The 14922-nt window shown below is 37.6% G+C and overlaps 1 protein-coding gene across 2 annotated transcripts in view; it reads right to left on the bottom strand.

Annotated features, from left to right (window-relative positions):
* The window catches only part of SPEF2 (sperm flagellar 2), a 253222-nt gene that overhangs the window by 180765 nt on the left and 57535 nt on the right, over positions 1 to 14922 (bottom strand). For both annotated transcript variants that reach the window (XM_057495904.1, XM_057495894.1), the window contains 2 exons: positions 14106 to 14170; positions 6231 to 6417 (listed from right to left, as the gene is read on the bottom strand). In XM_057495904.1, the coding sequence (XP_057351887.1) occupies positions 6231 to 6417; positions 14106 to 14170 (252 nt within the window). The remainder of the gene's footprint in view (positions 1 to 6230; positions 6418 to 14105; positions 14171 to 14922) is intronic.

Consider the following 14922-nt stretch of genomic DNA (forward strand, 5'->3'; position numbering starts at 1 on the left):
TAGAAATACGTATTTGTCCTGTTTACATTCACAACTCAAATCATCTTACTCCCAGGTCTGCTCACCCTATCACTTTCCCTGTCACAGCATTTGACACCTCCATCCACCCAGCTGCCTGAGCTACATGTTTAGCCTCTCATCCCACTTTTTTACTTCCCCATATCTAATGAATCATTAAGTTCACTCGCTTTTACTTCTGAAATACCTCCTGAAGCCACTTCTCTCCATTCTCATTGCTGCTACCCTAAATTTAAACTGGGATCATTTCTTGCCTGGTTTACAACAAAAGCTATAACTTGTATAGCTGTCCTATAATCTTGTGTCAAAACTCCAGCTGGAGTGCTCTTTTCAAAGTTAAATGTGACCTTGTCACTCTTGCTCCCCTTTGCACTCAGGATGAAATTGCCTATTGCCCTCTATAAAGCTTACAGGGTGCATATGATTTGGTCTCTGGTGATTCCTGCCAGATGACACATTAGTTCACTACAAGTGCTGAGCTTTTCCATATGACATCCTTTCTGAAAATACACTCTCCTTTATTTTAGCCTCTGCTGGAAACTGCCTCTCATCCAACCCCACCACAATCGCCCCCACCTTCAACTAACTAACTCCTGACCCTTCCTCATGCTTTTGTACTACCATCCTCCAGAAACCATCTCTGAACCAAGCCAGGGATGGACTTTCCTTCTATGTGTCATCTGTCCCTCCCATCACCTTTGTACTTTAATATAGTTGCTTACTTATATATTCTCCCCCAAATAGGAAGCTCTGTGAGAACAGGTTTCTCATTATTCTTATTCACTGTTGCATCCTGGGCCTAGGACAAATACCCAGAGCACAGAAGAGGCTGAGTAAATATGTGTAAGAGTTGGTGAATGATTCTCAAGTCACCTAGGGGGCTTGTTAGCACAGACGATGGGGCCTCACCCAGAGCTGTGATTTGAGTACCTTCTTATTTAGTAGGTCTCAGGTAGGCACCAATTATTTACATCACTAAAAGTTCCCACATGATGCTGCTGGTGCAGGAACCACACTTGGAAAACTTCTGGAGTAGACCAGTGAACAAACTGAGACAACTAACAACTTTTTCATTTTAAAAGTTCCTTTTTTTGATAATGTCAGTAGATACAAAAACAATTTTGAAAAAGGTACTTTTCATGATAAAAACTCTCAAACACTTAGTATGGGAGGAATGTAACTCAACATTATAAAGGCCAAATATGACAAGCCCACAGCTGGCATCATACTCAATGTTATGATGCTAAAAGATTTCAAGTTTTCACCATTCCTATAAGGTCAGGAATAAGACAAGGATGCCCCTTCTTAGCACTTACACTTAATATAGTACTGGAAGTCAGAGAAATTGGCAAGAAAAAGAAATAAAAGGCATCCAAATCAGAAAGGCAGAAGTAAAACTGTCTTGGTTTGCTGATGACATGATATATATAGAGAAAACTCTAAAGATGCCAACAAAAAAACCTGTTAGAACTAAAGACAAATCTAGTGAAGTTGCAGGATAGAAAATCAATGTATAGAAATCAGTTGTGTTCCTATCCACTAACAATGAGCTATCTGAAAAAGAAATTAAGAAAAATCCCATTCACGATAGCATCGAAAATAAAATCAAATTTAGGAATAAATTCAACCATGGAGATAAAGGATCTATACACTGAAAAACTATAAAACACTGATAAAGGAATGAAGAAGAAACAAATAAATGGAAAGATATCCATGTATTAATATGAGAATTAATAATGTTACAATGACATAATACCTAAAGTAATCTACATATTCAATGCAATCCTTATCAAACTACAATGGCATTTTTCACAGAAAGAGAAAAACAACCCTAAAATTCACATGGAACTTCAAAGGACTCTGAATAATGAAAGCAATAGCCAGTACAAGAAAAACAGAATAGTAGGCATCACAATTGCTGATTTCAAAATATATTACCAAGCTATAGTAATCAAAACAGTATGCTACTGGCATAAAAAGACATATAGAACAATGCAATAAAATAGAAAGCCCAGAAATAAATCCATGCGTGTACAGTCAACTAATCTTCAACAAGGGTACTCAAGGCTATACAATGGTTTCCCTTCAAAAAATTAAAAGTACAGTCTCTTCAAAAATGATGCTGGGAAAACTGGATTGCAAATACAGAAGAATTAAAATGTAACCTTATCTTATGCAATATGCAAAAATAACTTGAAATGGAATTAAATATTCACACATAAGACCTGAAACCATAAAATTACTAGAAGAAAATATAGGGAAAAAACTTGACATCATCTAGGCAATGATTTTTTGGATATAACCCTAAAAGCACAGGCAACAAAAGCAAAAATAGATGTGTGGGATTGCACCTAACTAAAAAGCTTCTGCACAGCAAAGGAGACAATCAATAGTGTAAAGAGACAACCTACAGAATGTGAAAAAATATTTGCAAACTGTGCATTCTGGTTAATATCCAAAATATTCAAGGAATTCCAAAAACTCAACAGCAAAGAAACACATAACCCAATTAAAAAATGGGCAAATGAATAGACATTTTTCAAAAGAGAACAAAACAAATGGCCAGCAGGTATATGTAAAGTTGTTTATCATCACTAATCATCAGGAAAATGCAAATCAAAACCATAATAAGTTATCACCTCACACCTGTTAGAATGGTTAATATCAGAACAAACAAGAGATAACAAGTTCTGGTAAGGATGTGGAGACAACGGAACCCTTACAAACTGTTGGTGGGAATGTAAATTGGTACAGCCTCTATGAAAAACAGTATGGTAGTTTCTCAAAAAATTAAAAATAGATCAATCATATGATCTGGTAATCTTACTTCTGGGTATATCTCTAAAGAAAATGAAATCAGACATCAAAGAAATCCCTGTACCCCATTTCCACTGCAGCACCATTCACAACAGCCAAGATATGGAAACAACCAAGGTGTCTAATGATTATGAATGGATAAAGAAAAATGTAAGATATAAATACAATGACATATTATTCAGTCTTAAAAAGAGGGAAATCCTACCATTTGTGACAAAATGAATAAGCCTGGAGGACATTATGCTAAGTGAAATAAGCTAGACATAGAAAGGTACATAGTGAATAATCTCACTTACATGTGGAATATAAAATAGTTCAACTTATAAAAGATGTTAGAGAACCAAGATGGCGGCGTGAGTAGAGCAGTGGAAATCTCCTCCCAAAACCATACATATTTTTGAAAATACAACAAATACAACTAATCCTAAAAGAGAGACCAGAAGACACAGGACAACAGCCAGATTACAACCACACCCACGAAAACCCAGCACCTCGTGAAGGGGGTAAGATACAAGCTGCGGCCTGGCGGGACCCGAGTGCCCCTCACCCCAGCTCCTAGTTGGAGGAGAGGAGTTGGAGCAGGGAGGGAGAGAGAGCCCAGGACTGCTGAACACCCAGCCCTAGACATTCACACCGGAGCGCAGACACAGTGCATGTGTGGGGTGCTGGATACTAGGGAAACAGGACAGTAAGACCTGTGAGTGGGTCCCTGCAGCTGGTGCACCTGGGACAAAGAAAAGCAAGTGCTTTTTGTAAGTCTTAAAGGGACAGGGACCCCACAGCTGGACGGAAGCATCCTGGGACACTTAGTCCAGCAGCTGCGAATCCTGGGGAACTCTGGGTGCCTGAACCCCTGCAGCGCAGCTTGGAGGCCTCCCACGGAGATAAACAGCCTCCCGCCTGTTCCCCCTCTGACGCAGCTTGGAGCAGCAGCCTGAGGCAGGCCACGCCCACAGCAACTGCAGAGATAAACTCCATAGCGGCCGCGCAAGAATCAGAAGCCCCGTCTGCGCTCAGCTGCCCAGCACAAGCCACTAGAGGCCGCTGTTCTCCTAGGAGAGGAAGGCCATAAACTGGCAAGAAGGGACTTTTTCTTACCCAACACACGCATCAGCTCCCCACAAATATATCTATCACCATGAAAAGGCAGAAGAAATTGATACAGACCAAGATCACAGAGGCAAACCCTGAAAAGGAGATAGACCTAACCAGTCTTCCTGAAAAAGAATTAAAAATAAAGCTCATAATCATGCTGATGGAGCTGCAGAGAAATATGCAAGAGCTAAGGGATGAAGTCCGGAGGGAGATTACAGACATCCAGAGGGAGGTTACAGACGTCCAGAGGGAGATTGCAGAAATGAAACAATCTCTGGAAGGATTTATAAACAGAATGGATAAGATGCAAGAGGCCATTGATGGAATAGAAACCATAGAACAGGAACGCATAGAAGCTGACACAGAGAGAGATAAAAGGATCTCCAGGAATGAAACAATATTAAGAGAACTATGTGACCAATCCAAAAGGAACAATATCCACATTATAGGGGTACCAGAAGAAGAAGAAGAGAGAGAAAAAGGAATAGAAAGAGTATTTGAAGAAATAATTGCTGAAAACTTCCCAAAACTGGGGGAGGAAATAATCTATCAGACCATGGAAGTGTACAGAACTCCCAACAGAAAGGATCCAAGGAGGACAACACCAAGACACATAATAATTAAAATGGCAAAGATCAAGGACAAGGAAAGAGTTTTAAAGGCAGCTAGAGAGAGGGAAAAGGTTACCTACAAAGGAAAACCCATCAGGCTATCATCAGACTACTCAACAGAAGCCTTACAGGCCAGAAGACAATGGCATGATATATTTAATGCAATGAAAGAGAAGGGCCTTGAACCAAGAATACTGTATCCAGCACGACTATCATTTAAATATGAAGGAGGGATTAAACAATTCTCAGACAAGCAAAAGTTGAGGAAATTTGCCTCCCACAAACCACCTCTACAGGGTATTTTAGAGGGACTGCTCTAGATGGGAGCACTTCTAAGACTAAATAGATGTCACCAGAGAAAATAAAATCACAGCAAAGAAGACCAACCAAATACTAACTAAAGGCAAAAAATAAAATCAACTACCCACAAAAGCAGTTAAAAGAAGCACAAAAGAGAACAGAATAAAACAACCAACATATAAAGAATGGAGGAGGAGGAATAAGAAGGGAGAAAAATAAAGAATGACCAGACAGTGTTTAAAATAGCTCAATAAGTGAGTTAAGTTAGACAGTAAGATACTAAAGAAGCTAACCTTGAACCTTTGGCAACCACGAATCTAAAGCCTGCAATGACAATAAGTACATATCTTTCAGTAATCACCCTAAATGTAAATGGACTGAATGCACCAATCAAAAGACACAGAATAATAGAATGGATAAAAAAGCAAGACCCATCTCTACGCTGCTTACAAGAGACACACCTCAAACCCAAAGACTATAGGAACAAAGAAAGACTGAAGGAACAAAACAGCAGCACAATCATAGAACCTAATAATGAACTAACAGTTACCAAAGGGAAAGGGACTGGGGAAAAAGGGAGGGAAGGGAGGGATAAGGGTGGGGAAAAAGAAAGGGGACATTACGATTAGCATGTATAATGTGGGGGGCATGGGGAGGGCGGTGCAACACAGAGAAGACAAGTAGTGATTCTACAGCATCTTACTATGCTGATGGACAGTACAGTAATGGGGTTTGTGGGGGGGATTTGGTGAAGGTGGGACCTTAGTAAACATAATATTCTTCATGTAATTGTAGATTAATGACAACAAAATAAAAAAATTTTTTAAAAAGTAGATCTTAAGTATTCTCAGCAAATGCACATAAAAAAAGGTAACTATGTGAGGTGATGGATGTGTTAATAAATTTGATTCTAGTACTCACTTCACAATGTATACATGTATCAAAACATCACATTGTACACCTTAAGAAAATATACAAAATTTTTGTCAGTTATACCTCAGTAAAAATGGAAAAAAAGTTCCCTTTTACCCTAAAAGTAACAATAGATGATACACATGATTGACATAGATTTTAAATTTCTTTTTTGCCAGTACTTTTATATTATTGTGGTATGGTATACATAGCATATAATTTACCATTTCAACTATTTTTCAATGTACAATTCAGTGGTATTAAGTACATTCACAATGTTGTATAACCATCATCAGATTTTATATTCCTTAGTAAATGTTTTATTATAGATTTATTTTTTTTTAGTGTATGTGCTGTTATAATGAGGATATGCCATTGACATTTGATTCAGAATCAAATAGTAATCTATGTGCATATAGAAAACTACATTTTGTAAAATTTTCAGCACTTTATTTAACCAACATTTAAATATCTTACCTCTTGTGCTTCATGGGCTATTAACTGGTCCATTAACAGTCTCCGCCGTCTTTTCTCTCTTTGCTCTCGTGCAAAAGCATTTTCTTCAAGGCGCTTCTGGATTTTTTTAATGTAGTCATCATCCGAATAAGTGTTTAGCAAATCGGTAGCTGTCTGGCCTGCTGTATCTAAGGAAGTCTTGGATGCACTAAGGACAACAGTTTTTATTTAGCTTTGACAAAATAATGCAATCACATGCCACTACTTGGAACTATGGAGGAAGACCTCAGGAGAAAGCTCCCTTGAATGTTCTGTTAATTTATTAATAAAAGTATCAGAACAAATATTAGAATTTCTGTGTGACACTCATAGCTTATCAATAGATTCCATGTGTCTCACTCCATTTCTGGACTCCATATTTATGAGGTCCTCAGCATACATACCCTTCTTTCTGGGCCTATCACCTACTTGTTCTGTCACTTCCCATGATTTTCACTGTGTCCAGAGGTTCTGGATTTCTCTCCCCTCATATTCCTGTTGGCTCTAGGCCTCTTGCCTTCACTGTTTTGAATGAAGAATAGGCACAATACTGATAACCCAGTGCCAAGGAAGGCATACCTCTGCAAGAGGCAGCCAGGTAGGTATGCCAATGGTAGGACACTGAAAGTACTTCCATAGGTGGTTCCGTCCACCACAACTCTCCTCATACCTATGCAAATGTAAGTTGCTCTCTGAAGTCCCAGTAACATTTTGACCACTTAAGGAAGTTGGCTTAACTCTTACTGAAAGCTCGGTAGTCGATGGTTGACTTGCTCCTCATACCACACTTGCAAACATAGGTCTGACCTAGCCTCTCGCCCAAATCCTAGAGACCCAAGTGAGAAGACCTACCTCGAGGCTCTTGCCCTACCTCATGTCCAACTTTAAAGGATCAACAAGAGCCTGGTAGTCTCACCAACAGAATGCAAACACACTCAATTTAGTGTGAGACAAATGGTAGCTTGTACAGAATTTATAGATGCATTCAAAAGTTATCTTTAAAAGTAAAAGATATATTTTTATGTATATAAGAATCAAATAATCAATTCTCATCAGCATATCTCTTTAAAAGCTAAGCAGAATATAACGGTACTATGGTACAAGATATATAATAATACTGTTTGCCAAGAAATAATTAATTTTAATATTATGAATAATTTTTAGTGTTATAAGTTATTAATGTATTTGGTTTAAACACAATGTTATTCAAAAGACAAGGACACATTATGGTGTGTAAGGACTAAATAGTCATCAATTCTCATACAGACAGAAGTGCTCTTATAAAAAGAGTTATTTCATGTTTACTGAATAATCATATTTATAGTACAGATTCTTTGTATTATAGTTCATTATTTTTAGGTTTGCTGTCCCCAGCTGAACTCTTAGCTCATAAGAAAAATATCCTCTTAAGCTCCTCTCTGTATTTGTGCTTCACCGTCCTGATATGCAGTTGATATTTGCTAAGTTTCAAATAATATACTAAGAAGCACTGTACAAGTGTAATATAATCTTTAAAAAAATCACACACTGAAATTCTGGTTATTTTATCAGCAGGGGCCTAACCTTCAGTTGTATTCTGTCACTTAAGGGTTGTTGAGCAGAAACTGTATAGCTACCAAAGCCTCCGAAAGATCGAAGATAAAGTTTAACCCTATTTGTTTAAGATTTTTTAGGTTAGTACAATGAAGTATTTATAAACACTGTGAGGCATAACTTTTTCAGATCATTCAACAAAATTCTTATGATATTTTTACTTAAATGTGTGGTTTAAAAGTTTGCCTTGAATTAAGCATGTGTAAATAGCTCTTTTGACACTGTATTTATACTGTCAACAATATACTTAACATCCTGCTTCTCCTTTATCAATCATTCCATTTGTCCATCCATCCATCTGCTATCATAGTCCTTAGGTCTGAAGAAAGATATTTACTTGAATAAATACTCATTTTACTAGATTTGGGTTTCCTGAGGGCAATATTTCTGTTTGCTTTCCAGGCCTCCATAGAGTTAATCATTTTATGTGTATTACTAGAAATAGGAACCTTGGCCAAATTTGTATATATAAAAAGAGCAGTTGCTAGGAAGAGCCTAAATTAATTCTATGAATCCAAAATAGCATTTATTATTTCTATAAAAAAACAAAGAAGGGGATCTCACTCCCCAACTTCAAGCTCTATTATAAAGCCATAGTAATCAAGACAATTTGGTACTGGCACAAGAACAGAGCCACAGACCAATGGAACAGACTAGAGAATCCAGACATTAACCCAGACATATATGGTCAATTAATATTTGACAAAGGAGCCATGGACATACAATGGCGAAATGACAGTCTCTTCAACAGATGGTGCTGGCAAAACTGGACAGCTACATGTAGGAGAATGAAACGGAACCATTGTCTAACCCCATATACAAAAGTAAACTCAAAATGGATCAAAGACCTGAATGTAAGTCACGAAACCATTAAACTCTTGGAAGAAAACATAGGCAAAAACCTCTTAGACATAAACATGAGTGACCTCTTCTTGAACATATCTCCCCGGGCAAGGAAAACAACAGCAAAAATGAACAAGTGGGACTATATTAAGCTGAAAAGCTTCTGTACAGCAAAAGACACCATCAATAGAACAAAAAGGAACCCTACAGTATGGGAGAATATATTTGAAAATGACACATCCGATAAAGGCTTGACGTCCAGAATATATAAGGAGCTCACACGCCTCAACAAACATAAAACAAATAACCCAATTAAAAAATGGGCAAAGGAACTGAACAGACGGTTCTCCAAAAAAGAAATACAGATGGCCAACAGACACATGAAAAGATGCTCCACATCGCTAATTATCAGAGAAATGCAAATTAAAACTACAATGAGGTATCACCTCACACCAGTAAGGATGGCTGCCATCCAAAAGACAAATAACAACAAATGTTGGCGAGGCTGTGGAGAAAGGGGAACCCAACTACACTGCTGGTGGGAATCTAAATTAGTTCAACCATTGTGGAAAGCAGTATGGAGGTACATCAAAATGCTCAAAACAGACATACCATTTGACCCAGGAATTGCACTCCTAGGAATTTACCCTAAGAATGCAGCAATCAAGTATGAGAAAGACCAATGTACCCCTATGTTTATCGCAGCACTATTTACAATAGCCAAGAATTGGAAGCAACCGAAATGTCCATCGATAGATGAATGGATAAAGAAGATGTGGTACATATACACAATGGAATACTACTCAGCCATAAGAAAAGGGCAAATCCAACCATTTGCAGCAACATGGATGGAGCTGGAGGGTATTATGCTCAGTGAAACAAGCCAAGCAGAGAAAGAGAAATACCAAATGATTTCACTCATCTGTGGAATATAAGAACAAAGGAAAAACTGAAGAAACAAAACAGCAACAGAATCACAGAACTCAAGAATGGACTAACAGGTACCAAAGGGAAAGGGACTGGGGAGGATGGGTGGGTAGGGAGGGATAAGGGGGGGCAGAAAAAGAGGGGTATTAAGATTAGCATCCATAGCGGGGTGGGAGAAAGGGGAGGGCTGTACAACACAGAGAAGACAAGTAGTGATTCTACAACAGTTTGCTACGCTGATGGACAGTGACTGTAAAGGAGTATATAGGGGGGACCTGGTACAGGGGAGAGCCTAGTAAACAAAGTATTTGTCATGTAAGTGTAGATTAATGATTAAAAAAAAAAATCAGTTCCTATGTGGTGACCTCTAATGAGTTCTACACAAGGGTATAAAGGGCATATAAAAGTGTAGGCAAAGGGTCTGTTTGTCTTCATACAGAGGATCAAAGCCTAATTTGGCTACCCCGAAAATGAACTAAGATACGATATGAAAAAGAACTTCCAACATCAGCACTCTCGGGAAGACTCATGACAGAAGATGATCAGCAAAAAAAAAAACTCCAACAAAGATCCACGCACTGCCACAGGTGTAGATGCACTCATCCCACCAGTTCCTGGACTTGCCATGGGAATGATGAAGGAGATATCTAAGCTGGCCTGTGCATACAGTAAAACAACAAATTTGACTGGATCTATACTGTTGGAACTCAACCAAGAATTAGGAGAAGTGCAAATTGTAGCACTCCAAAATCTTACAACCACAGACTATTTATTGTTAAAAGAACATATGGGATATGAACAGTCCCCAGGAATGGGTTGTTCTAGTTTATCTGAATTCTCTCAGACTGTTTAAGTTCAGTTGAACAATATCCACCATATCATAGATAAGTTTTCACAAATGCCTAAGGTGCCTAACTGGTTTTCTTGGTTTCACTGGAGATGGCTGGTAATTACAGGTATGCTTTGGTTATGTAACTATACTCCTATTATGTTAATGTGTGTGCTCAATTTAATTAGTAGTTTAAAACCTATCCATGCTGAAGTTACTCTACAAGAAGATATGTCAAAGAAATAATCAATCTTCCCAGGTTTTCTTCTGCCTGCTACTTCTATAGCTTTTCTTCTTCCTACCTAATCACAACCTTTAAATAGAACTCGTGCCACATGTCGAATTTACCGAGTATCATAATTCTTCCAAGTGGTAAAGACACCTCAAGACAAATGCTGGGCATAGAAGCCACAGGGCATAAATATGCAAAGAAGTAAAAAGCTAACCTTTTCAAACAATAAGGCTTCTCTCTCACTTACCAACTTAACATTTCCCTGTATGGCCCCGGAAGATGACTGGTTAGCCAGAGACGGGTAAGATTCCTCAAGGGAGGAACAACCTAAGACAGGCACAGTCGCAGGGGGCCATCTGGTGAGAAAATGGGGAGCAGCAGAGGTGAGGCTTAGAACCTCCCCCCTCATGTTCTGAGAGAAATCTTCTGCATACATGGATGTTTATTGCCCTCATCTAGCTTGGATTAACACATAGTCTACAGGCACACACCTGATCATCTACATTTGCTCTCTTACAACACTAAACTATGTTTTCTACCTTTATCTCGTATCTACCTACCACTTCAGCATTTTATTAAAAATAATAATAATAGAGAAATGTGGTATCCACATATAAATCAAGTTTAAAAATCAAATGAATATTCATATTTGAACTGACTGTGTATAATTCATAATGCATGAACAAAACCGAAAGCTTCTGTGATGACTGCCCTTGCACTGTTCACCATGTAACTTATTCACTATGTAAGAATTTGTACTCCATGTAAGAATTTGTTCGTTATGCATCAGAAGATTGGAGACTGACGAAAATTAGGCTTGGGGTGGATTAATGATTGTGCATTGAGTATTGACCCCCCTATACAGAAATTTATTGTTGTTAACAACTATTTGATCAATAAATATGAGAGATGCCCTAACAAAATATATATATATATATATATATATATATATATATATATATATATATATATATAAACACACTTCCAATTGTAAAATAAATAAGTAACCGGGATGTAATGTATAGCATAAGGAATATAGTCAAAATATTGTAACAACTTGGTATGGTGATAGCTGGTACCTAGAATTATCATGTATATAAATGTTGAATCACTGTGTTGTACACCTGAAACTAATGTAATGTAATACTGTTGTCAACTACCCTTCAATAAAAATAAAAAAAAAAAAAGAAATTGAACATGTGGGGAGAATGCAGCCATGGGAGCTCTTGCCCTGTTCTTATTGAGAGATCTACAGTCTAAGCTAAGATTCAGAATGGACTAAAGAAGTAATGATGAATAAAGAGGCTCAAGAGGGTCACCTTGTACCATAGCTTTTGTTTACTTTAAAAGCTTGCTCTAGGCCAGTGCTCCCAACATTTTTTATTTTGGGGCCATTAGAGAAAATGCTCTTTGTGAAGCACACTGAAATGGACTTAAAAGTCCCAGATGAGTTTATAACTAGATGTCCCAGATGAGTTTATAACTGTTTATAACTAGAAGTGACTGGTTAACCAGGGACTCCAGCTGCCCCAAGCTCTATCCATCCTGCTGGTCTGAGAAGTAAGGATGTCTATATCTTATGACTGCCCAGTGGTCTAAGTCTCTGGCAAGACCAAGTAGAGACTTCTGCAGAAAAAGGACCTGTGCTAGATACTATTTCCTTCCCTCTTTCCTCAAAACAGAGCTCCAGTTTCATTCAGGAAAACAACATATCCAGCAAAAGACCACATTTCCCAGCCTTCCACTCTGCTAGGTATGGCCATGTGACTCAATTCTGGCCAATAAGATATCAGCAGAAATGTTACACAGAACTTCTGGAAAGGCTCTTAAAAGGAGCTATTTCTGGTGGGGAAGATCTATTTTTCACCTATCCTTCCTGACATCTGGAACGTGGACCAAATGGTCAGAGCCCCAGCAGTCATCTTGTATTGTGAATGTGACTTGAAGGACAAAACCACACATTAGAATAGTGGAACTAAAGGGAAGCATCAGTCCTTGATGACCTTGGAGCTGCAACACACACTCTGGGCTACTTATATTCTGATTTCTATTACATGAGAGAAAAATAAAATTCTACCTAATTTAACTCACTCTTGTTTGGCGGTTTCTAAAGTTAACTGATAGACCCAAGTTCAGGCTGGGTTGGCAAAGGCAATAGGAAAGAGGGTGAATGTTTGCAGCTGTGTGGTACAGGAATGATCTTTAAACATGTAGTAAGAGACAAGACAAGGACACATCAATCAAAGTGGATGCTGGTGAAGGGACTGGAAGATGCTGCTGTGCTTGGTGTTAATTTTGGTTGCTAAACTGTGGAAATTGAGGGGGTCCCAGGAAAGAGACCAACAATGGAGCTAAAGAGAATACCATTTACCAATAAGTAAAAAGAGTATTTCAGTATTTTAAGATGGTCATTCTGGTGGTTACCATCTGTTTTTCACTACAAAGCATGTGGCTGCTGAGGTGTGAGACAGTATTGGAAGAAATGTAGTGGTTCTATGGGCCAAGGTCAGGGTTGGTGTGGTGGGGTTCAGGTGGTGGCTACATGGGTGAGAGGCTTGGACTTTGTTTTCTTTAGGAGTTGGGGGCAGCACTGATAAAGGGAGCAGGAATCAGAATAGGGCATCAGGAGTTCCTGTAGATGGTAGGAGGAAAGGCGATCTGGGTATTCTTCACTTTGCTTCATTTTCTGTCTACACCTGACTTCCTTACCATTTCTTCTTCTAGTATATTCTTATTCCTCCTCATTTGGCTCTACTTTCTCCCCTCAGAAATGTTTGTTTTTTTTCTTTAACAGAGGTTTACTTCATATTCCATAAAGTATAAATGAGTAGTGTTTGAATAGTTTCCATTTAAAAATGCAGAACTCAAGTTGCTCTTACATATACAGTCCCTAATAGATTATTTTCTGTTAATCTAAAACAAAAAAGGAGGGGATCTTTATTTTTAGGCAAATGAGGTCCATTAACCAGGCACTTTTTGCAATGGACTCACTGCACCGACTGCCTTAGTGACATTCAGTCAACCACTCTTCCTTGCTGATCCCTGTGCCAAATGCTGAGGATGCAATCTGGCAGAAACCAGCTGAAGTCTCATAAAGGCTTTACTGTGATAAATTTGAATTAGTGGCAACTTGAACAATTTTAATGAATGTTTTAAAAAGTGTGTGAACTTAAAAGAGTAAGCATAGCACAGGAAAATAAACTTCACATTTCATAATAGCCAGTTTTCCTCTTGATCTTTACAAAAGGTGGAAATAAACAAGTAATTAGAATTTTGGCTCATTCGTCTTTCTTCATACACTCTCTTTGTGAAGATTCCACAAAGTGAAAAGAACTTTGGAACAGCTATTCCAGGTGAACTATTTCTAAATATTCAAAAGTTATAGGTAGAAATGAATGCAGTTTTATGATTATTAAAATAATGCCCATCTTACCTTTCTTTTGCCTGGAGATCCTTTTTTATTAGGGCTTCAAACCTCTTAATCTCATTGGCTACATCCTTTAAAGGAAATTCATTATCAGTTTTTCATCTCTAAACTCCATAGAAAAATCTTTATTTATCATGGTCATTCAATTTTACAAGATGGTATGTACTACTAATTCAGCTAATTAGGAGTCAAGATATGAAAATGTGCATTCTGGAATATTTTTACAACTCTGGTTTGTTACTTTTAGACTAAGCTAAATATGCATAAAAGAATCTTAAAATTATATTGATGATACCAAAAAAAAAAAGTGGGTGAGGGAAAAAAAAAATCTTAAAACCGCCTGACTGGCATCACTTGGTTCATAATTCTAGCTGATAGCTCATCAAAGATTAATAAGAACAAGGATTGTAAAAGAATCAGGATGTGCACTTTTATTTTCAATACTTTTAAAAAAGAATAAATAATTTTTGGAAATAAATACTTCTTTAAAATTTGTCTCAGGTTTTTAAACACTTCTTGGGCAACCTTATTGACACTACTAATTCGCTCTCCGAAAATTAATTTTAGCCCATTCTTTGTCTACTGGAAATCCTTATTAATAAACTTTAATCAGCTCAGACAAATATAAAAATTAAATACACTTCTAAAATGAGGTCTGAAAAGTCTCTGTGGTTGGTATTTTTTTTTAAATTCAAATACAGGACACTTTTTTAATTAAAAAAAACAAAGAAATGTGGATTAATATGAAATGCAATGGATTTAGAAATCAGAGAGGTCTGTCAATGTCTGCTTTAACAGCATTGTGAACTTGGGTAAAACATAT

This window comes from Manis pentadactyla, chromosome 2 (assembly GCF_030020395.1).
Source record: "Manis pentadactyla isolate mManPen7 chromosome 2, mManPen7.hap1, whole genome shotgun sequence".
In the NCBI taxonomy this organism is placed as follows: Eukaryota; Metazoa; Chordata; class Mammalia; order Pholidota; family Manidae; genus Manis; species Manis pentadactyla.